This window comes from Littorina saxatilis, linkage group LG16 (genome assembly GCF_037325665.1).
Source record: "Littorina saxatilis isolate snail1 linkage group LG16, US_GU_Lsax_2.0, whole genome shotgun sequence".
NCBI classification, from domain to species: Eukaryota; Metazoa; Mollusca; class Gastropoda; order Littorinimorpha; family Littorinidae; genus Littorina; species Littorina saxatilis.
This window is the reverse complement of record NC_090260.1, coordinates 2,253,884-2,275,689: the sequence shown is the minus strand read 5'-3', so window position 1 is coordinate 2,275,689 and position 21,806 is coordinate 2,253,884. Positions and strand designations below refer to the sequence as shown.

At 46.2% G+C, this 21,806-nt stretch overlaps 1 protein-coding gene across 2 annotated transcripts in view; it reads left to right on the top strand.

Annotated features, from left to right (window-relative positions):
* Nucleotides 1-21,806, top strand: part of LOC138950207 (carnitine O-palmitoyltransferase 1, liver isoform-like) — a 49,261-nt gene that overhangs the window by 18,167 nt on the left and 9,288 nt on the right. For both annotated transcript variants that reach the window (XM_070321955.1, XM_070321956.1), the window contains 6 exons: nucleotides 3,783-3,837; nucleotides 5,506-5,635; nucleotides 6,949-7,088; nucleotides 9,055-9,260; nucleotides 20,249-20,393; nucleotides 21,630-21,701. In XM_070321955.1, coding sequence (XP_070178056.1) covers nucleotides 3,783-3,837; nucleotides 5,506-5,635; nucleotides 6,949-7,088; nucleotides 9,055-9,260; nucleotides 20,249-20,393; nucleotides 21,630-21,701 — 748 coding nt within the window. The remainder of the gene's footprint in view (nucleotides 1-3,782; nucleotides 3,838-5,505; nucleotides 5,636-6,948; nucleotides 7,089-9,054; nucleotides 9,261-20,248; nucleotides 20,394-21,629; nucleotides 21,702-21,806) is intronic.

Here is a 21,806-nt window from a genome sequence, read left to right as displayed (position 1 = left end):
TCGCGCAATTCTGTAACACATGTTACATAGCCACGGGTGAATTAACCCTTACACTGGTGCAATTCTGTAACATATGTTACATAGCCACTGGTGAATTAACCCTTACACTGGTGCAATTCTGTAACACATGTTACATAGCCACTAGACTCTAGTGAATTAACAGAGACAAAAATAAAGAAAAACGGTCAGATAGGTTTTCGCATCCATGGGAGGTAATCGGAACCGACCAAACAGACTGAGCCAGTAGCGCGACATATGTCGTGACAACCAGGTGACAGTATACGTAAAGTAGCGCGACATAAGCTACTCACAAAAAGTTAAGGATCACTTGCACACAAACTCATAACTTTCCAAATAAGAAAGCCAATGCGTTGGTATTTGGCACACGTTTAATTCAATGCTTTAGTGATAACGATACAACATTTCCTTTAATTTCGAGCAATCGTTTGGTCTGTACATTTTATCAAAGTGTGTACGTATCAAAATGTAATTTCACAAAGTCGTTGAAATCACAAGACATGGCATTCAGATGCTCCCAAAAGTTCAGTAATGCGTGTAACCGCCCTGGCTGTTCTGGCACTCGACGCAGCGAGTCCTCATAGAGTTGACCAGGGTGGTGAAGATCCTCTGTGGAAGCGCCTGCCACTCTGCCTGCAGCAGCTGGTAGAGGTGCTGGACATCCCTGAGAGGGTGGTGGTTGCTCCTCACTTTGCGATCCAACTCATCCCAGAGGTTCTCAATCGGGTTGAGATCGGGACTGCATGCTGGCCACTCCATTCTGTTGACTCCAGACTGCTGCAGGAAGTCGTTGACCACCCTTGCCCTGTGGGGGCGAGCGTTGTCATCCTGGTAGACAGCATGCGGTCCCATCTGCTGCAGTGTAGGCACAGCCAGCGGTCGAAGGATCTCATCCCGGTATCGGAGGCCAGTCAGGTTACCCTGTACATGAAACAAGGGTGTTCTGTGGTGAAGGCTGAAGCCCCCCCAGACCATTACAGAACCTCCACCAAAGGCTACCTTTTCTTGGACAGTGGCGTCAGTGTAGCGTTCCCCTTGGCGCCCCCAGACCCTCAGTCGGTCGTCGTTGTGGTTCAGGGTGAAGTGTGATTCATCACTGAACAGGACCTGGGACCATTGCTGACGTGTCCACCTCACGTGACGTCTGTAGTGCTGCCCTATGGGCTGGAGTTAAGCGTGGCCGTACAGCTGGGCGACGAGAACGGAGGTTAAACCCATAAAGGCGATTCCGTATGGTCTGCTGGCTGATGTTGGTGTTAGTAGCCACCCTCAGCTGCCTTCGAATAATGCTGGAAGAGGCTGTTCTGGTTTGCAAGGCTAGTCGTTCAATGAGACGATCTTCATGTGGAGTTGTCTTCTTTGGTCGCCCAGGTCTGCATCTTTCCTGGACCCTCCCGGTGGCTGTGAAACGTTGAATCAGTCTGACAATGACCGAGATGGACACGTGAAGTCGCCTGGCCACTTCTCGCTTGGGGACACCATCTTGGAACCATGCAACAGCTCGTCCCTTCTCAAACTCGTTCAATTTTCGTCGTGGAGGCATTGTCAGATAATGCCTAATACTGGTGGTATGGCTTCTCAAAAAGCCAAGCAAGTGACAGCATCTCACACATAAACAGCAGTGCTTGCACCTGCATAATGGTTTTTCCATGTGGCTTGTGCAATGTGTTCGGGCTGAACGATCCAAAACAAGGTCCTTTTTCGCAAGTTTCCGCTTTTTCTTTTGCTACCAAGCTCAGTAGTAGAGAATCTCATGCAATGTTCCCACTAATACAACATCGCCCACTTACAGCTGAACAAGAATTCATAACAATTTGGTTTGACTGAGAAAGAAATAACAGTAGCGAACTGATTTTATTGAGCACCTGTTTTCTCATAGTGATCCTTAACTTTTTGTGAGTAGTGTATATCGCGACAACCAGTTGAAGGGTTAAGAACCATGTCTTGGTAGAGGAGTACTTGGTACAAGTGTCATGGTAGAGGAGTACTTGGTACAGGTGTCTGGGTAGAGGAGTACTTGGTACAAGTGTCATGGTAGAGGAGTACTTGGTACAGGTGTCATGGTAGAGGAGTACTTGGTACACGTGTCTGGGTAGAGGAGTACTTGGTACACGTGTCATGGTAGAGTACTTGGTACACGTGTCATGGTAGAGGAGTACTTGGTACAAGTGTCATGGTAGAGGAGCACTTGGTACAAGCGTCATGGTAGAGGAGTACTTGGTACACGTGTCATGGTAGAGGAGTACTTGGTACAAGTGTCATGGTAGAGGAGTACTTGGTACAAGTGTCATGGTAGAGGAGTACTTGGTACAAGTGTCATGGTAGAGGAGTACTTGGTACAAGTGTCATGGTAGAGGAGTACTTGGTACAAGTGTCATGGTAGAGGAGTACTTGGTACAAGTGTCATGGTAGAGGAGTACTTGGTACACGTGTCATGGTAGAGGAGTACTTGGTACAAGTGTCATGGTAGAGGAGTACTTGGTACAAGTGTCATGGTAGAGGAGTACTTGGTACAAGTGTCATGGTAGAGGAGTACTTGGTACAAGTGTCGATCTGCCAGATAAACTGCCCTTTTGGCTTTTACTTTTGTTTCTTCTTTATCTTGGGCATTATTCATTGTAAATGTAAATAGTGTGTTTGGTCGTCTTTCCAGACCGGGATCATCTTCAATGCAAAGTACTTTGTTGAGTTTTGCAAAGCGTTTTAGCCTCGTAAGGCACACGTGTGTCCGCATTTGGTTTAAACAAAACTTTATTCAATTTTAATCGTAACAAGAACAATGCATGGATGATTACATACTCAAGCATATAATGCTTATTTTAAGCAATCATAGTAATTACAAAACAAAGGTTAGCATGATGGCGGAATAAGTACATTAGCTCCTTTAAAAGATAACAGGTGTGACTTCCTCAATCCAACAGCCCAATCTACTGTGACAAATGCGTTCCTATCAGGACTTTATAAAGTATGACAACTAACGGACACGCGAGAGTGGGAGAAGAAAATTGCTCACTAAATATTATATCATTTAATTATTTAGAATAGTTAGGGAGCCTTTATGAAGTAGTCATTGCAGGTGTTTGTAAATTACAGTACAGCGAATGTTCCTTAAACTTTTTAAGGTCCAGTTCGTCAGAAAAATGTGCCAAAATGGCGCTTTAGGTGTTATATGGATGCTGTAACTCACAAACCTCGTATCTCAAATGTTGCTGTTGTGAGACAAACAAAAACAACTGTTTTGTAAAACCACCGCTTCAAATATTACTTCAATTCATGGGTAAATATTTCTTTAATACAGTGCAATACCATTCTTAATGTGTCTTAGTGTCAGTTATTAATGATATTCCATACGGTTGATGAAATATTGAGATATAGGTGGGTTTTTTTATCCAGAGGAGTCATCCAGAAGTGGTATATATACAAGTTTATTTTTGTTATGCAAGCTAAAAATACAACAGCATCTTTCATATTTTGACATTGTTTCTGTCAAAGTGTGGCACGAAAACCTCGTAAGTTTAACTTGAGCAGGCATTCTTGCCGCTCATATCAAAGAAATGAAGATACAAATTGTCTTCTCAAGAACTTTTCACCACTCCAGAAAGCAGTTGGAGCTACAAGCTGTTATCACCACACGGGCAACATAATAAGGGATCTTACTTTTGTTTTAGTTCCAAAACCTCAAAAATTGAGATACAAGGTTTGTGAATTACAGCGACAATATGTTTATTTATAAAAATATTTATGGATGATGTTTGATTGGACAGAGTGCCCGGAGAAGAGCATGACGAACTGGTCCACTATGAACCGGTCGATTCAAGGGTAGGTGTCAGTGTGTCTGTCTGTCTGTCTTTCTGTCTGTCTGTCCATCTGTGTCTGTCTGTCCGTCCGTGTGTCTTTCTGTGTGTGTGTTTGTCTGTCTGTCTGTCTTTCTGTCTGTCTGTCGATCAGTGCCTGTCTGTCCATGTGTGTGTGTGTCTGTCTGACTGTGTGTTTGTCTGAGTGTGTGTTTGTCTGAGTGTGTGTTTGTCAATGTGTCTATCTGTCTGTCTGTCCATCCGTGCCTGTCTGTCTATCAGTGTCTGTCTGTCTGTGTGTCTGTCTGTCTGTCTATCCATGTCTGTCTGTCCGTCCGTGTGTCTTTCTGTGTGTGTGTTTGTCTGTCTTTCTGTGTGTGTGTTTGTCTGTCTTTCTGTCTGTCTGTCGATCCGTGCCTGTCTGTCTGTCCGTGTGTGTGTCTGTCTGTCTGACTGAGTGTGTGTTTGTCTGAGTGTATGTTTGTCTGAGTGTGTGTTTGTCAATGTGTCTATCTGTCTGTCTGTCCATCCGTGCCTGTCTGTCTATCAGTGTCTGTCTGTCTGTGTGTCTGTCTGTCTGAGTGTGTGTTTGTCTGTGTGTCTATCTGTCTGTCTGTCTATCCATGTCTGTCTGTCTGTGTGTTTGTCTGTCTGCATGTCTGTCTGTCCATCCCTGTCTGTCTGTCTGTCTGTCTGTCTGTCTGTCTGTCTGTCTGTCTGTCTGTCTGTCTGTCTATCCGTGTCTGTCTATCCGTGTATGTCTGTTGGTGTGTGTTAGGCCTGTAACTGGCGAGTAAAAATGTTCATCTACTCACCAAATATGAGTAAAGTTGCTGAAACAAATTGTTGGTTTGGCTAGTAAAGTTTGCTCTCTGGCTAGTACATGTTCAGAATCACTAGCCAAAGGCTAGTACACCATTTGTTGGACTTTCAGCCCTGTGTATGTCTCTCTGTTGGTGTGTGTCTGTGTGTCTATCTGTCTGTGTCTGTGTTTGTGTGTGCATGCATGTGTGTATAATGTATGTGAAGTATAATGTATGTGAAGTATAATGTATGTGAAGTACATGGTTGTGTGTCCTGGTACACGTTGTGTTAGTGTAGGTTGTGTGTATTCAATGTTATGTAAATTACGTTACAGCATATAGTGGTGTATTTTAAACGGGAAGATGTGTGTTTATGGGAGTGTCACTGTTTATGGGAGTGTCACTGTTTATGGGAGTGTCACTGTTTATGGGAGTGTCACTGTTTATGGGAGTGTCACTGTTTATGGGAGTGTCAATGTTTATGGGAGTGTCACTGTTTATGGGAGTGTTTATGGGAGTGTCACTGTTTATGGGAGTGTCACTGTTTATGGGAGTGTCACTCTTTATGGGAGTGTCACTGTTTATGGGAGTGTCAATGTTTATGGGAGTGTCAATGTTTATGGGAGTGTTTATGGGAGTGTCAATGTTTATGGGAGTGTCACTGTTTATGGGAGTGTCAATGTTTATGGGAGTGTCACTGTTTATGGGAGTGTCAATGTTTATGGGAGTGTCACTGTTTATGGGAGTGTCACTGTTTATGGGAGTGTCACTGTTTATGGGAGTGTCACTGTTTATGGGAGTGTCACTGTTTATGGGAGTGTCACTGTTTATGGGAGTGTCACTGTTTATGGGAGTGTCACTGTTTATGGGAGTGTCACTGTGTGTTGCAGCACATAGTGGTGTACTGTAAAGGGGTTATGTACTCGCTGGATGTGTACGACGCCTTCGGGAAGATACTGGCGCCCCAGCAACTTCATATACAGATGCAGTGGATCATCGACGATGCCAACAAATATGAGGGTGCAGTGTGTTACTTGATTCTTCTTCCTTCTATATTTTTGACAAACTTTTGTCTGTAGACTGATTATATACTTTGAAAAACGACCAGGAGACAAAACGACCAGGAGACAGAAGATGAAAGAAAATGGTGTTGTTTTGTTGTTGTTTTTTTGGTGTCAATTTGTTCTTCAGATTAATACAACAAGAAGTCAACTTCATTTAAATTTACACAGTTAAGAAAGGCTGAATTTTGCTTTAAAACTTTTATTTAGGTGCCTAGGTGAGACTCATATATAGAGAATACTACATGGCTTACTGTGTCATACTAGATTTACACAAGTAGCTTTTTTGACTCACATGCGAAGCAAAGGTGAGTCTATGTACTCACCCGAGTCGTCCGTCCGTCCGTCCGTCCGGAAAACTTTAACGTTGGATATTTCTTGGACACTATTCAGTCTATCAGTATCAAATTTGGCAAGATGGTGTATGATGACAAGGCCCCAAAAAACATACATAGCATCTTGACCTTACTTCAAGGTCAAGGTCGCAGGGGCCATAAATGTTGTCTAAAAAACAGCTATTTTTCCCATTTTTCCCATTTTCTCTGAAGTTTTTGAGATTGAATACCTCACCTATATATGATATATAGGGCAAAGTAAACCCCATCTTTTGATACCAGTTTGGTTTACCTTGCTTCAAGGTCAAGGTCACAGGAGCTCTTCAAAGTTGGATTGTATACATATTTTGAAGTGACCTTGACCCTGAACTATGGAAGATAACTGTTTCAAACTTAAAAATTATGTGGGGCACATGTTATGCTTTCATCATGAGACACATTTGGTCACATATGATCAAGGTCAAGGTCACTTTGACCCTTATGAAATGTGACCAAAATAAGGTAGTGAACCACTAAAAGTGACCATATCTCATGGTAGAAAGAGCCAATAAGCACCATTGTACTTCCTATGTCTTGAATTAACAGCTTTGTGTTCCATGCTAGGTTTAGTTATTTGACCTTGACCCTGAAGGTCAAGGTCATGTAAAGGTCAAGGTCAAGCATGTGAGTCGTATGGGCTTTGCCCTTCTTGTGTAATATTGAACTGCGAGAGAAAATGAGCTTTTCAATATTTGAAAAAGCAACGAGTGTAAATCTGGCACGACACAGCAAGCCATGTAGTATTCTGTTTATAGTACATGCTGTACTTGCGTGCCTTTTGCTCCAAACATCCCGGAGTCGACACGTCCAAATTGAAGACGCGTCTTATGGAACCTCGATCTCTTCCAAAGCCTCGTTCTCCATGCGTGTGTCCAACGTGTCCAATGACTGGGTGCAGGCCAGTACACGGAGGGTCAGAAGTCCATCCCCACCCTCACCACCCTGGACAGACCCACCTGGTGGAAGATCCGCAAAGATCACTTCGGCTCCGGCATCAACCGAGACTCTCTCAAGGTCGTCGAGTCCGCCATCATGTTTGTGAGTTGTTCCTTGCTGCTCTTATCAAACAGTCGTCCATCATGTTATTGAGTTGTCTTTTCATGCTGCTCTTATCATACAGTCGGCCATCATGTTATTGAGTTGTCTTTCCTTGATGCCCTTCTCAAATGCCGGACATTGTTCACAGTCTACATTTGGGGTTGTTTTTTTGAGCTGGGTTAAGTTCTCACTAATCACCTTGGGCAACCATTTTTCTTTTTTTTTCTTCTTCTTCTTTGTTCATGGGCTATAAACTTTATTTTTGCACACAGGGAATTTAACGTGCATGACTGTTTTAACCCCGCCATTTGGGCAGCCACACGCCTCTTTCGGGGGAAGTTTTTGTCCAAAAAAGATATGTCAGCTGATGTTGTACACACACACACATGTTCCTTCATAGTCAGCATGGGTCTGTTGTGTGTTGTCTCAAGAAGCCAAGGGGGTATCCTAGACTGTCGGTCGTTAGCTCTGTTATGTTCTCAACCAGGACGGGCGCAGTGGCTTAGTGTATGACATCAGCGACGGGCGCAGTGGCTTAGTGTATGACATCAGCGATGGGCACAGTGGCTTAGTGTATGACATCAGCGACGGGCCCAGTGGCTTAGTGTATGACAACAGCGACAGGCGCAGTGGCTTAGTGTATGACATCAGCGACGGGCGCAGTGTATGACATCAGCGACGGGCACTGTGGCTTAGTGTATGACATCAGCGATGGGCGCAGTGGCTTAGTGTATGACATCAGCGACGGGCGCAGTGGCTTAGTGTATGACATCAGCGACGGGCGCAGTGGCTCAGCGTATGACATCAGCGACTGGTGCAGTGGCTCAGTGTATGACATCAGCGACGGGCGCAGTGGCTCAGTGTATGACATCAGCGACAGGCGCAGTGGCTCAGTGTATGACATCAGTGATGGGCACAGTGGCTCAGTGTATGACATCAGCGACGGGCACAGTGGCTTAGTGTATGACAACAGCGACGGGCACAGTGGCTCAGTGTATGACAACAGCGACGGGCACAGTGGCTTAGTGTATGACAACAGCGACGGGCGCAGTGGCTTAGTGTATGACAACAGCGACGGGCACAGTGGCTTAGTGTATGACATCAGCGACGGGCACAGTGGCTTAGTGTATGACATCAGCGACGGGCGCAGTGGCTTAGTGTATGACATCAGCGACGGGCGCAGTGGCTCAGTGTATGACATCAGCGACGGGCGCAGTGGCTTAGTGTATGACATCAGCGACGGGCACAGTGGCTCAGTGTATGACATCAGCGACGGGCACAGTGGCTCAGTGTATGACATCAGTGATGGGCACAGTGGCTTAGTGTATGACATCAGCGACGGGCGCAGTGGCTTAGTGTATGACATCAGCGACGGGCGCAGTGGCTTAGTGTATGACATCAGCGACGGGCGCAGTTGCGTGGTGGTAAGACGTCGGCCTCCTAATCGGGAGGTCGTCAGTTCGAATCCCGGTCGCTGCCGCCTGGTGGGTTAAGAGTGGAGATTTTTCCGATCTCCCAGGTCAATTTATGTCCAGACCTGCTAGCGACTTAACCCCCTTCGTGTGTACACGCAAGCACAAGACCAAGTGCGCACGGAAAAGATCCTGTAATCCATGTCAGAGTTCGGTGGGTTATGGAAACACGAAAAAAAACCAGCATGCCTACTCAACAAATGCGGAGTGAAGCTGACTATTCTCTCAGAGTATAGTGTGGGGAACCCAAATGGGCAAACGAGCTCACACGTAACCAGACAATTCTGGAACGCTGAAGAAGAAGAAGAAGACATCAGCCTCCTAATCGGAAGTTCATGAGTTCAAATTCCGGCCGCGGCTGCCTGGAGGTTTCAGGGTGGAGATTTTGCCGATATCCCAGGTTAACTTGCAGCCGGGATTTGAACACACCGCCTTCCGATTAGGAGGCAGATGTCTACGCAACTGTGCCCATCAGTGTGATGTTATGATTTCAGGTCAACTTGGACAACCACAGCTTCCCCTTCAAAGATCTGTCTGGGCGGGCGTCGTACCTGCTGCACGGCGACGGGCGCTGCATCTGGTTCGACAAGACCTTCACCTTGCTCGTCTTTAAGAACGGCAAGATGGGCATGAACTGCGAGCACTCCTTCGCCGACGCTCCCGTCGTGGCCCACTGCATCGAGTACAACATGGTCAACGAGTAGGTGACACTGTCTGTCTGACTGTGTGTTTGTCTGTCTCATTCTCTGTCTGTGTGTTTGTCTCATTCTCTGTCTGTCTGTCTGTGTCTGTCTCATTCTCTGTCTGTCTGTGTCTGTGTGTTTGTCTCATTCTCTGTCTGTGTCTGTGTGTTTGTCTCATTCTCTGTCTGTCTGTGTCTGTGTGTCTGTCTGTCTCATTCTCTGTCTGTGTGTGTGTGTCTGTCTCATTCTCTGTCTGTCTGTGTCTGTGTGTTTGTCTCATTCTCTGTCTGTCTGTGTCTGTGTGTCTGTCTCATTCTCTGTCTGTCTGTGTCTGTGTGTCTGTTTCATTCTCTGTCTGTCTGTGTCTGTGTGTCTGTCTCATTCTCTGTCTGTCTGTCTCATTCTCTGTCTGTCTGTGTCTGTGTGTCTGTCTCATTCTCTGTCTGTCTGTGTCTGTGTGTCTGTCTCATTCTCTGTCTGTCTGTGTCTGTGTGTTTGTCTCATTCTCTGTCTGTCTGTGTCTGTGTGTCTGTCTCATTCTCTGTCTGTCTGTGTGTCTGTCTCATTCTCTGTCTGTCTGTCTGTGTGTTTGTCTCATTCTCTGTCTGTCTGTGTCTGTGTGTCTGTCTCATTCTCTGTCTGTCTGTGTCTGTGTGTTTGTCTCATTCTCTGTCTGTCTGTGTCTGTGTGTCTGTCTCATTCTCTGTCTGTCTGTGTGTCTGTCTCATTCTCTGTCTGTCTGTGTCTGTGTGTCTGTCTCATTCTCTGTCTGTCTGTGTCTGTGTGTTTATCTCATTCTCTGTCTGTCTGTGTCTGTGTGTCTGTCTCATTCTCTGTCTGTCTGTGTCTGTGTGTCTGTCTCATTCTCTGTCTGTCTGTGTCTGTGTGTTTGTCTCATTCTCTGTCTGTCTGTGTCTGTGTGTCTGTCTCATTCTCTGTCTGTCTATGTCTGTGTGTTTGTCTCATTCTCTGTCTGTCTGTGTCTGTGTGTCTGTCTCATTCTCTGTCTGTCTGTGTCTGTGTGTCTGTCTCATTCTCTGTCTGTCTGTCTGTGTGTTTGTCTCATTCTCTGTCTGTCTGTGTCTGTGTGTCTGTCTCATTCTCTGTCTGTCTATGTCTGTGTGTCTGTCTCATTCTCTGTCTGTCTGTGTCTGTGTGTTTGTCTCATTCTCTGTCTGTCTGTGTGTCTGTCTCATTCTCTGTCTGTCTGTCTGTGTGTTTGTCTCATTCTCTGTCTGTCTGTGTCTGTGTGTCTGTCTCATTCTCTGTCTGTCTGTGTCTGTGTGTCTGTCTCATTCTCTGTCTGTCTGTGTCTGTGTGTTTGTCTCATTCTCTGTCTGTCTGTGTCTGTGTGTCTGTCTCATTCTCTGTCTGTCTGTGTGTTTGTCTCATTCTCTGTCTGTCTGTGTGTCTGTCTCATTCTCTGTCTGTCTGTCTGTGTGTCTGTCTCATTCTCTGTCTGTCTGTCTGTGTGTCTGTCTCATTCTCTGTCTGTCTGTCTGTGTGTTTGTCTCATTCTCTGTCTGTGTGTCTGTCTCATTCTCTGTCTGTCTGTGTGTCTGTCTCATTCTCTGTCTGTCTGTGTCTGTGTGTCTGTCTCATTCTCTGTCTGTGTGTTTGTCTCATTCTCTGTCTGTCTGTGTGTTTGTCTGTCTCATTCTCTGTCTGTCTGTCTGTGTCTGTCTCATTCTCTGTCTGTCTGTGTGTGTCTGTCTCATTCTCTGACTGTCTGTCTGTGTGTTTGTCTCATTCTCTGTCTGTCTGTGTCTGTGTGTGTCTGTCTCATTCTCTGTCTGTCTGTGACTGTGTGTTTGTCTCATTCTCTGTCTGTCTGTGTCTGTGTGTCTGTCTCATTCTCTGTCTGTCTGTGTCTGTGTGTTTGTCTCATTCTCTGTCTGTCTGTGTCTGTGTGTCTGTCTCATTCTCTGTCTGTCTGTGTGTGTGTGTCTGTCTCATTCTCTGTCTGTCTGTGTCTGTGTGTCTGTCTCATTCTCTGTCTGTCTGTGTGTGTGTGTCTGTCTCATTCTCTGTCTGTCTGTGTCTGTGTGTTTGTCTCATTCTCTGTCTGTCTGTCTGTGTGTCTGTCTCATTCTCTGTCTGTCTGTCTGTGTGTCTGTCTCATTCTCTGTCTGTCTGTGTCTGTGTGTCTGTCTCATTCTCTGTCTGTGTCTGTGTGTTTGTCTCATTCTCTGTCTGTCTGTGTCTGTGTGTTTGTCTCATTCTCTGTCTGTCTGTCTGTGTGTCTGTCTCATTCTCTGTCTGTCTGTGTCTGTGTGTCTGTCTCATTCTCTGTCTGTCTGTGTCTGTGTGTTTGTCTCATTCTCTGTCTGTCTGTCTGTGTGTTTGTCTCATTCTCTGTCTGTCTGTCTGTGTGTTTGTCTCATTCTCTGTCTGTCTGTGTCTGTCTCATTCTCTGTCTGTCTGTGTCTGTGTGTTTGTCTCATTCTCTGTCTGTCTGTCTGTGTGTGTGTCTGTCTCATTCTCTGTCTGTCTGTGTCTGTGTGTCTGTCTCATTCTCTGTCTGTCTGACTGTGTGTGTGTCTGTCTCATTCTCTGTCTGTCTGTGTCTGTGTGTCTGTCTCATTCTCTGTCTGTCTGTGTCTGTGTGTCTGTCTCATTCTCTGTCTGTCTGTGTCTGTGTGTCTGTCTCATTCTCTGTCTGTCTCTGTCTGTGTGTTTGTCTCATTCTCTGTCTGTCTGTGTCTGTGTGTTTGTCTCATTCTCTGTCTGTCTGTGTCTGTGTGTCTGTCTCATTCTCTGTCTGTCTGTGTGTGTGTGTCTGTCTCATTCTCTGTCTGTCTGTGTCTGTGTGTCTGTCTCATTCTCTGTCTGTCTATGTCTGTGTGTCTGTCTCATTCTCTGTCTGTCTGTGTCTGTGTGTCTGTCTCATTCTCTGTCTGTCTGTGTCTGTGTGTTTGTCTCATTCTCTGTCTGTCTGTGTCTGTGTGTCTGTCTCATTCTCTGTCTGTCTGTGTGTCTGTCTCATTCTCTGTCTGTCTGTGTCTGTGTGTTTGTCTCATTCTCTGTCTGTCTGTGTCTGTGTGTCTGTCTCATTCTCTGTCTGTCTGTGTCTGTGTGTTTGTCTCATTCTCTGTCTGTCTGTGTCTGTGTGTCTGTCTCATTCTCTGTCTGTCTGTGTGTCTGTCTCATTCTCTGTCTGTCTGTGTCTGTGTGTCTGTCTCATTCTCTGTCTGTCTGTGTCTGTGTGTTTGTCTCATTCTCTGTCTGTCTGTGTCTGTGTGTTTGTCTCATTCTCTGTCTGTGTCTGTGTGTTTGTCTCATTCTCTGTCTGTCTGTCTGTGTGTTTGTCTCATTCTCTGTCTGTCTGTGACTGTGTGTCTGTCTCATTCTCTGTCTGTGTGTTTATCTCATTCTCTGTCTGTCTGTGTCTGTGTGGCTGTCTCATTCTCTGTCTGTCTGTGTGTGTTTGTCTCATTCTCTGTCTGTCTGTCTGTGTGTCTGTCTCATTCTCTGTCTGTCTGTCTGTGTGTTTGTCTCATTCTCTGTCTGTCTGTGTCTGTGTGTTTGTCTGTCTCATTCTCTGTCTGTCTGTGTCTGTGTGTCTGTCTCATTCTCTGTCTGTCTGTGTCTGTGTGTTTGTCTCATTCTCTGTCTGTCTGTGACTGTGTGTCTGTCTCATTCTCTGTCTGTCTGTGTCTGTGTGTCTGTCTCATTCTCTGTCTGTCTGTGTCTGTGTGTCTGTCTCATTCTCTGTCTGTCTGTGTCTGTGTGTCTGTCTCATTCTCTGTCTGTCTGTGTCTGTGTGTCTGTCTCATTCTCTGTCTGTCTGTGTCTGTGTGTTTGTCTCATTCTCTGTCTGTCTGTGTCTGTGTGTCTGTCTCATTCTCTGTCTGTCTGTCTGTGTGTCTGTCTCATTCTCTGTCTGTCTGTGTCTGTGTGTCTGTCTCATTCTCTGTCTGTGTGTGTGTGTCTGTCTCATTCTCTGTCTGTCTGTGTCTGTGTGTTTGTCTCATTCTCTGTCTGTCTGTCTGTGTGTCTGTCTCATTCTCTGTCTGTCTGTGTCTGTGTGTCTGTCTCATTCTCTGTCTGTCTGTGTGTGTGTGTCTGTCTCATTCTCTGTCTGTCTGTGACTGTGTGTCTGTCTCATTCTCTGTCTGTCTGTGACTGTGTGTTTGTCTCATTCTCTGTCTGTCTGTCTGTGTGTCTGTCTCATTCTCTGTCTGTCTGTGTCTGTGTGTTTGTCTCATTCTCTGTCTGTCTGTCTGTCTGTGTGTCTGTCTCATTCTCTGTCTGTCTGTCTGTGTGTCTGTCTCATTCTCTGTCTGTCTGTCTGTGTGTCTGTCTCATTCTCTGTCTGTCTGTGTCTGTGTGTCTGTCTCATTCTCTGTCTGTCTGTGTCTGTGTGTCTGTGTGTCTGTCTCATTCTCTGTCTGTCTGTGTCTGTGTGTCTGTCTCATTCTCTGTCTGTCTCTGTCTGTGTGTCTGTCTCATTCTCTGTCTGTCTGTGTCTGTGTGTTTGTCTCATTCTCTGTCTGTCTGTGTCTGTGTGTCTGTCTCATTCTCTGTCTGTCTGTGTCTGTGTGTCTGTCTCATTCTCTGTCTGTCTGTGTGTCTGTCTCATTCTCTGTCTGTCTGTGTCTGTGTGTTTGTCTCATTCTCTGTCTGTCTGTGTCTGTGTGTCTGTCTCATTCTCTGTCTGTCTGTGTCTGTGTGTCTGTCTCATTCTCTGTCTGTCTGTGTGTTTGTCTGTCTCATTCTCTGTCTGTCTGTCTGTCTGTGTGTCTGTCTCATTCTCTGTCTGTCTGTCTGTGTGTCTGTCTCATTCTCTGTCTGTCTGTGTGTCTGTCTCATTCTCTGTCTGTCTGTGTCTGTGTGTCTGTCTCATTCTCTGTCTGTCTGTGTGTCTGTCTCATTCTCTGTCTGTCTGTCTGTGTCTGTGTGTCTGTCTCATTCTCTGTCTGTCTGTCTGTGTCTGTGTGTCTGTCTCATTCTCTGTCTGTCTGTGTGTCTGTCTCATTCTCTGTCTGTCTGTGTCTGTGTGTCTGTCTCATTCTCTGTCTGTCTGTGTCTGTGTGTCTGTCTCATTCTCTGTCTGTCTGTGTCTGTGTGTCTGTCTCATTCTCTGTCTGTCTCATTCTCTGTCTGTCTGTGTCTGTGTGTCTGTCTCATTCTCTGTCTGTCTGTCTGTGTCTGTGTGTCTGTCTCATTCTCTGTCTGTCTGTGTCTGTGTGTCTGTCTCATTCTCTGTCTGTCTGTGTGTCTGTCTCATTCTCTGTCTGTCTGTGTGTTTGTCTCATTCTCTGCCTGTCTGTGTCTGTGTGTTTGTCTCATTCTCTGTCTGTCTGTGTCTGTGTGTCTGTCTCATTCTCTGTCTGTCTGTGTCTGTGTGTCTGTCTCATTCTCTGTCTGTCTGTGTCTGTGTGTCTGTCTCATTCTCTGTCTGTCTGTGTCTGTGTGTCTGTCTCATTCTCTGTCTGTCTGTGTCTGTGTGTCTGTCTCATTCTCTGTCTGTCTGTGTCTGTGTGTTTGTCTCATTCTCTGTCTGTCTGTGTCTGTGTGTCTGTCTCATTCTCTGTCTGTCTGTGTGTTTGTCTCATTCTCTGTCTGTCTGTGTGTCTGTCTCATTCTCTGTCTGTCTGTCTGTGTGTCTGTCTCATTCTCTGTCTGTCTATGTCTGTGTGTTTGTCTCATTCTCTGTTTGTCTGTGTCTGTGTGTTTGTCTCATTCTCTGTCTGTGTCTGTGTGGCTGTCTCATTCTCTGTCTGTCTGTGTGTGTCTGTCTCATTCTCTGTCTGTCTGACTGTGTGTTTGTCTGTCTCATTCTCTGTCTGTGTGTTTATCTCATTCTCTGTCTGTCTGTCTGTGTGTCTGTCTCATTCTCTGTCTGTCTGTGTGTGTCTGTCTCATTCTCTGTCTGTCTGTGACTGTGTGTCTGTCTCATTCTCTGTCTGTGTGTTTATCTCATTCTCTGTCTGTCTGTGTCTGTGTGGCTGTCTCATTCTCTGTCTGTCTGTGTGTGTCTGTCTCATTCTCTGTCTGTCTGTCTGTGTGTTTGTCTCATTCTCTGTCTGTCTGTGTCTGTGTGTGTCTGTCTCATTCTCTGTCTGTCTGTGACTGTGTGTTTGTCTCATTCTCTGTCTGTCTGTGTCTGTGTGTCTGTCTCATTCTCTGTCTGTCTGTGACTGTGTGTCTGTCTCATTCTCTGTCTGTCTGTGTCTGTGTGTCTGTCTCATTCTCTGTCTGTCTGTGTCTGTGTGTCTGTCTCATTCTCTGTCTGTCTGTGTCTGTGTGTCTGTCTCATTCTCTGTCTGTCTGTGTCTGTGTGTCTGTCTCATTCTCTGTCTGTCTGTGTCTGTGTGTTTGTCTCATTCTCTGTCTGTCTGTGTCTGTGTGTCTGTCTCATTCTCTGTCTGTCTCATTCTCTGTCTGTCTGTGTCTGTGTGTCTGTCTCATTCTCTGTCTGTCTGTGTCTGTGTGTCTGTCTCATTCTCTGTCTGTCTGTGTGTCTGTCTCATTCTCTGTCTGTCTGTGTGTTTGTCTCATTCTCTGTCTGTCTGTGTCTGTGTGTCTGTCTCATTCTCTGTCTGTCTGTGTCTGTGTGTCTGTCTCATTCTCTGTCTGTCTGTCTGTGTGTCTGTCTCATTCTCTGTCTGTCTGTGTCTGTGTGTTTGTCTCATTCTCTGTCTGTCTGTCTGTGTGTTTGTCTCATTCTCTGTCTGTGTCTGTGTGTTTGTCTCATTCTCTGTCTGTCTGTGTCTGTGTGTTTGTCTCATTCTCTGTCTGTCTGTGTCTGTGTGTCTGTCTCATTCTCTGTCTGTGTCTGTGTGTTTGTCTCATTCTCTGTCTGTCTGTGTCTGTGTGTTTGTCTCATTCTCTGTCTGTCTGTCTGTGTGTCTGTCTCATTCTCTGTCTGTCTGTGTCTGTGTGTTTGTCTCATTCTCTGTCTGTCTGTGTCTGTGTGTTTGTCTCATTCTCTGTCTGTCTGTGTCTGTGTGTCTGTCTCATTCTCTGTCTGTCTATGTCTGTGTGTGTCTGTCTCGTTCTCTGTCTGTCTGTGTCTGTGTGTTTGTCTCATTCTCTGTCTGTCTGTGTCTGTCTCATTCTCTGTCTGTCTGTGTCTGTGTGTTTGTCTCATTCTCTGTCTGTCTGTCTGTGTGTGTGTCTGTCTCATTCTGTGTCTGTGTCTGTCTGTGTGTCTGTCTCATTCTCTGTCTGTGTGTCTGTCTCATTCTCTGTCTGTCTGTCTGTGTGTCTGTCTCATTCTCTGTCTGTCTGTGTCTGTGTGTTTGTCTCATTCTCTGTCTGTCTGTCTGTCTGTGTGTCTGTCTCATTCTGTGTCTGTGTGTCTGTCTCATTCTCTGTCTGTCTGTGTCTGTGTGTCTGACTCATTCTCTGTCTGTCTGTGTCTGTGTGTCTGTCTCATTCTCTGTCTGTCTGTGTGTCTGTCTCATTCTCTGTCTGTCTGTGTCTGTGTGTTTGTCTCATTCTCTGTCTGTCTGTGTCTGTGTGTCTGTCTCATTCTCTGTCTGTCTGTCTGTGTGTCTGTCTCATTCTCTGTCTGTCTGTGTGTCTGTCTCATTCTCTGTCTGTCTGTCTGTGTCTGTGTGTCTGTCTCATTCTCTGTCTGTCTGTCTGTGTCTGTGTGTCTGTCTCATTCTCTGTCTGTCTGTCTGTGTCTGTGTGTCTGTCTCATTCTCTGTCTGTCTGTGTGTCTGTCTCATTCTCTGTCTGTCTGTGTCTGTGTGTCTGTCTCATTCTCTGTCTGTCTCATTCTCTGTCTGTCTGTGTCTGTGTGTCTGTCTCATTCTCTGTCTGTCTGTGTCTGTGTGTCTGTCTCATTCTCTGTCTGTCTGTGTCTGTGTGTCTGTCTCATTCTCTGTCTGTCTGTGTCTGTGTGTTTGTCTCATTCTCTGTCTGTCTGTGTGTTTGTCTCATTCTCTGTCTGTCTGTGTCTGTGTGTCTGTCTCATTCTCTGTCTGTCTGTGTGTCTGTCTCATTCTCTGTCTGTCTGTGTGTCTGTCTCATTCTCTGTCTGTGTCTGTGTGTTTGTCTCATTCTCTGTCTGTCTGTGTCTGTGTGTCTGTCTCATTCTCTGTCTGTCTGTGTCTGTGTGTCTGTCTCATTCTCTGTCTGTCTGTGTCTGTGTGTCTGTCTCATTCTCTGTCTGTCTGTGTCTGTGTGTCTGTCTCATTCTCTGTCTGTCTGTGTCTGTGTGTCTGTCTCATTCTCTGTCTGTCTGTGTCTGTGTGTCTGTCTCATTCTCTGTCTGTCTGTGTCTGTGTGTTTGTCTCATTCTCTGTCTGTCTGTGTGTTTGTCTGTCTCATTCTCTGTCTGTCTGTGTCTGTGTGTCTGTCTCATTCTCTGTCTGTCTGTGTCTGTGTGTTTGTCTCATTCTCTGTCTGTAAAAGAGAAAATGTATAATATGCTTCCACAAGCACACTAATGTTTGTTATACTTTTCCCTACATGATTGTGTTTTATTTGATTTCTTTTTTTTATTCTTCATACTTGTTCTTCGTTTCATGTGTGTATTATAGTAGGGACTAGCTGTAAGAAAGGACCATACGGACCTAATGCTATCATCCCTCGGTGATGAAGTTTTCGAGTTCGAGTTCGTGTTCTGTCTCTCTGTGTGTTTGTCTGTCTGTCTGTCTCTCTGTCTCTCTGTCTCTGTCTCTCTCTCTCTCTCTGTCTCTCTCTATCTCTGTCTCTCGCTCTCTCTCTCTCTCTCTTTCTATGTGCATGTCCATGTAAATATGTGATTAGGCCAAAAAAAAAAAATAGGTGTGGTTACGGTAACATAGCCAAAAAAAATAGGGTAGGAAGGTAGGCAATCACTTTTTTTTTTTTACTTTTTTTTCTTTTACTTTTTTTTCTAATGTGTACAAATTAAACCTACTTGACAGGGAAATAAGTGTGCGACTCGGGCGCTTTCGCTTTCATTGCGTTTTCTGCACTCGTTTACTTGGGTTTTTTTTGTTTTTTTTTTGACAAATGTAATAAAAAGTTATAGGGTCGGCCCCAAAAATTAGGGTAGGTCGGGTTACCGTAACCACACCTATTTTTTTTTTAGGCCTTAGAGTAGTCCCCTCTCTGGGCGAGGGCTGGTTGAAAAAAAGCTCATTGTATTGCTTATGTCACATTCACCCTCGAAAAATTTGATTTGATTTGATTTGATCTTTCTGTGGCTTTGTTTGTCTGTCTGTCTGTTTGGCAGTGTGTGTGCCTGTGTGTGTGTGGAGGGGGTGGTGAGAGGGACAGCATGATATGTTTATTTGCAGTTATGCATATGTTGATAAATAATCCATTGTTTGCTTCCCACGTTGAGGGGAAGGGATAGTGGGTGCCTGTTAGGGTGGAGGGGGGTGGGGGTGTGAGTGCACTGTGCGTTGTCTACACTTTTGATGGGAGGGGTTGGGGAAAGGAGAGAGAAAGTTTGTGTGTGGATGTCAGTGTGTGTGTGGATGTCAGTGTGTGTGTGGATGTCAGTGTGTGTGTGGATGTCAGTGTGTGTGTGAGGGCGTGGGTACATCCCTACATCATTATTGTGTGTGGTGGAGAGGTCTGTCCTCTATTCTGACCTTTCAGTGTGGGGTGGAGAGGTCTGTCCTCTATTCTGACCTTTCAGTGTGGGGTGGAGAGGGTTGTCCTCTATTCTGACCTTTCAGTGTGGGGTGGAGAGGTCTGTCATCTATTCTGACCTTTCAGTGTGGGGTGGAGAGGTCTGTCCTCTATTCTGACCTTTCAGTGTGGGTGGAGAGGTCTGTCCTCTATTCTGACCTTTCAGTGTGGGGTGGAGAGGTCTGTCCTCTATTCTGACCTTTCAGTGTGGGGTGGAGAGGTCTGTCCTCTATTCTGACCTTTCAGTGTGAGGTGGAGAGGTCTGTCCTCTATTCTGACCTTTCAGTGTGGGGTGGAGAGGTCTGTCCTCTATTCTGACCTTTCAGTGTGGGGTGGAGAGGTCTGTCCTCTATTCTGACCTTTCAGTGTGGGGTGGAGAGGGTTGTCCTCTATTCTGACCTTTCAGTGTGGGGTGGAGAGGTCTGTCCTCTATTCTGACCTTTCAGTGTGGGGTGGAGAGGTCTGTCCTCTATTCTGACCTTTCAGTGTGGGGTGGAGAGGTCTGTCCTCTATTCTGACCTTTCAGTGTGGGGTGGAGAGGTCTGTCCTCTATTCTGACCTTTCAGTGTGGGGTGGAGAGGTCTGTCCTCTATTCTGACCTTTCAGTGTGGGGTGGAGAGGTCTGTCCTCTATTCTGACCTTTCAGTGTGGGATGGAGAGGGTTGTCCTCTATTCTGACCTTTCAGTGTGGGGTGGAGAGGTCTGTCCTCTATTCTGACCTTTCAGTGTGCATGTGGGGTGGAGAGGTCTGTCCTCTATTCTGACCTTTCAGTGTGAGGTGGAGAGGTCTGTCCTCTATTCTGACCTTTCAGTGTGGGGTGGAGAGGGTTGTCCTCTATTCTGACCTTTCAGTGTGGGGTGGAGAGGTCTGTCCTCTATTCTGACCTTTCAGTGTGAGGTGGAGAGGTCTGTCCTCTATTCTGACCTTTCAGTGTGGGATGGAGAGGGTTGTCCTCTATTCTGACCTTTCAGTGTGGGGTGGAGAGGGTTGTCCTCTATTCTGACCTTTCAGTGTGGGGTGGAGAGGGTTGTCCTCTATTCTGACCTTTCAGTGTGGGGTGGAGAGGTCTATCCTCTATTCTGACCTTTCAGTGTGGGGTGGAGAGGTCTGTCCTCTATTCTGACCTTTCAGTGTGGGGTGGAGAGGTCTGTCCTCTATTCTGACCTTTCAGTGTGGGGTGGAGAGGTCTGTCCTCTATTCTGACCTTTCAGTGTGAGGTGGAGAGGTCTTCCTCTATTCTGACCTTTCAGTGTGGGGTGGAGAGGTCTGTCCTCTATTCTGACCTTTCAGTGTGGGGTGGAGAGGTCTGTCCTCTATTCTGACCTTTCAGTGTGGGGTGGAGAGGTCTGTCCTCTATTCTGACCTTTCAGTGTGGGGTGGAGATGTTTGTTACCTGTGCTGACCTTACCACCTTTATGGCAGGGTGCTGGGCCTGTACGACAACCAGGGAAGGCCGTTGCCGGTGAAGACAGGGGCGATTAACCCTAAGGTCCCACAGCGACTGGTATGGGAGGTGAACAAGCAGCTGGGGGATCACATCTCTCGCGCCTTCACTCTGCACCAACAGGTCTGTCTGTCGGTCTGTTTGTCTGTTTCTCTGTCTGTTTGTCTGTCTGTCAGTCTGTCTGTCTACTTGTTTGTCTGTTTGTCTGTCTGTCTGTTTCTTTGTCTGTCAGTCTGTCTGTCTACTTGTCTGTCTGTTTCTCTGTTTGTCTGTTTGTCTGTCTGTTTCACACTCTCTGTCTGCTATCACTCTTTCGTGATTTGGTTTTTGTGGTGTTTTAGTGCAGGCAGTGAGTTGTGGTGTGTTAGTGCAGGCAGTGAGTTGTGGTGTGTAGTGCAGGCAGTGAGTTGTGGTGTGTAGTGCAGGCAGTGAGTTGTGGTGTGTAGTGCAGGCAGTGAGTTGTGGTGTGTTAGTGCAGGCAGTGAGTTGTGGTGTGTTAGTGCAGGCAGTGAGTTGTGGTGTGTAGTGCAGGCAGTGAGTTGTGGTGTGTAGTGCAGGCAGTGAGTTGTGGTGTGTAGTGCAGGCAGTGAGTTGTGGTGTGTAGTGCAGGCAGTGAGTTGTGGTGTGTAGTGCAGGCAGTGAGTTGTGGTGTGTAGTGCAGGCAGTGAGTTGTGGTGTGTAGTGCAGGCAGTGAGTTGTGGTGTGTAGTGCAGGCAGTGAGTTGTGGTGTGTAGTGCAGGCAGTGAGTTGTGGTGTGTAGTGCAGGCAGTGAGTTGTGGTGTGTAGTGCAGGCAGTGAGTTGTGGTGTGTAGTGCAGGCAGTGAGTTGTGGTGTGTAGTGGGCGGGGATATAGCTCAGTTGGTAGCGCACTGGATTTGTATTCAGTTGGCCGCTGTCAGCGCGAGTTCGATCCCAGGTTCGGCGGAAATTTATTTCACAGAGTCAACTTTGTGTGCAGACTCTCTTCGGTGTCCGAACCACCCCCCGTGTATACTACATTGGGTGTGCACGTTAAAGATCCCACGATTGACAAAAGGGTCTTTCCTGGCAAAATTGCTTAGGCACAGTTAATAATTGTCTACCATACCCGTGTGACTTGGAATAAGGCCGTGAAAGGTAAATATGCGCCGACATGGCTGCAATCTACTGGCCGTATAAAATTTCATCTCACACGGCATCACTGCAGAGCGCCTAGAACTGTACCCACGGAATATGCGCGATATAAGACTCATTGATTGATTGATTGTAGTGTAGGCAGTGAGTTGTGTGTTAGTGCAGGCAGTGAGTTGTGGTGTGTAGTGCAGGCAGTGAGTTGTGGTGTGTAGTGTGTGTGATGGTGCTGGTATTGTGTGTGTGCAGAACATCGATGACCTTGACCTGAGGCTGCACGATCACGACAACTTCGGCAAAGGCTTCATCAAGACGTGCAAGGTCAGTGCTGGACAGGATGATGCAGTTTGTGTTGAGGGGTGCATGTGGGTGTGTGTGTATGGGTGTGTGTGTGGGTGTGCATGGGGGTGTGTGTGGTTGTGTGTG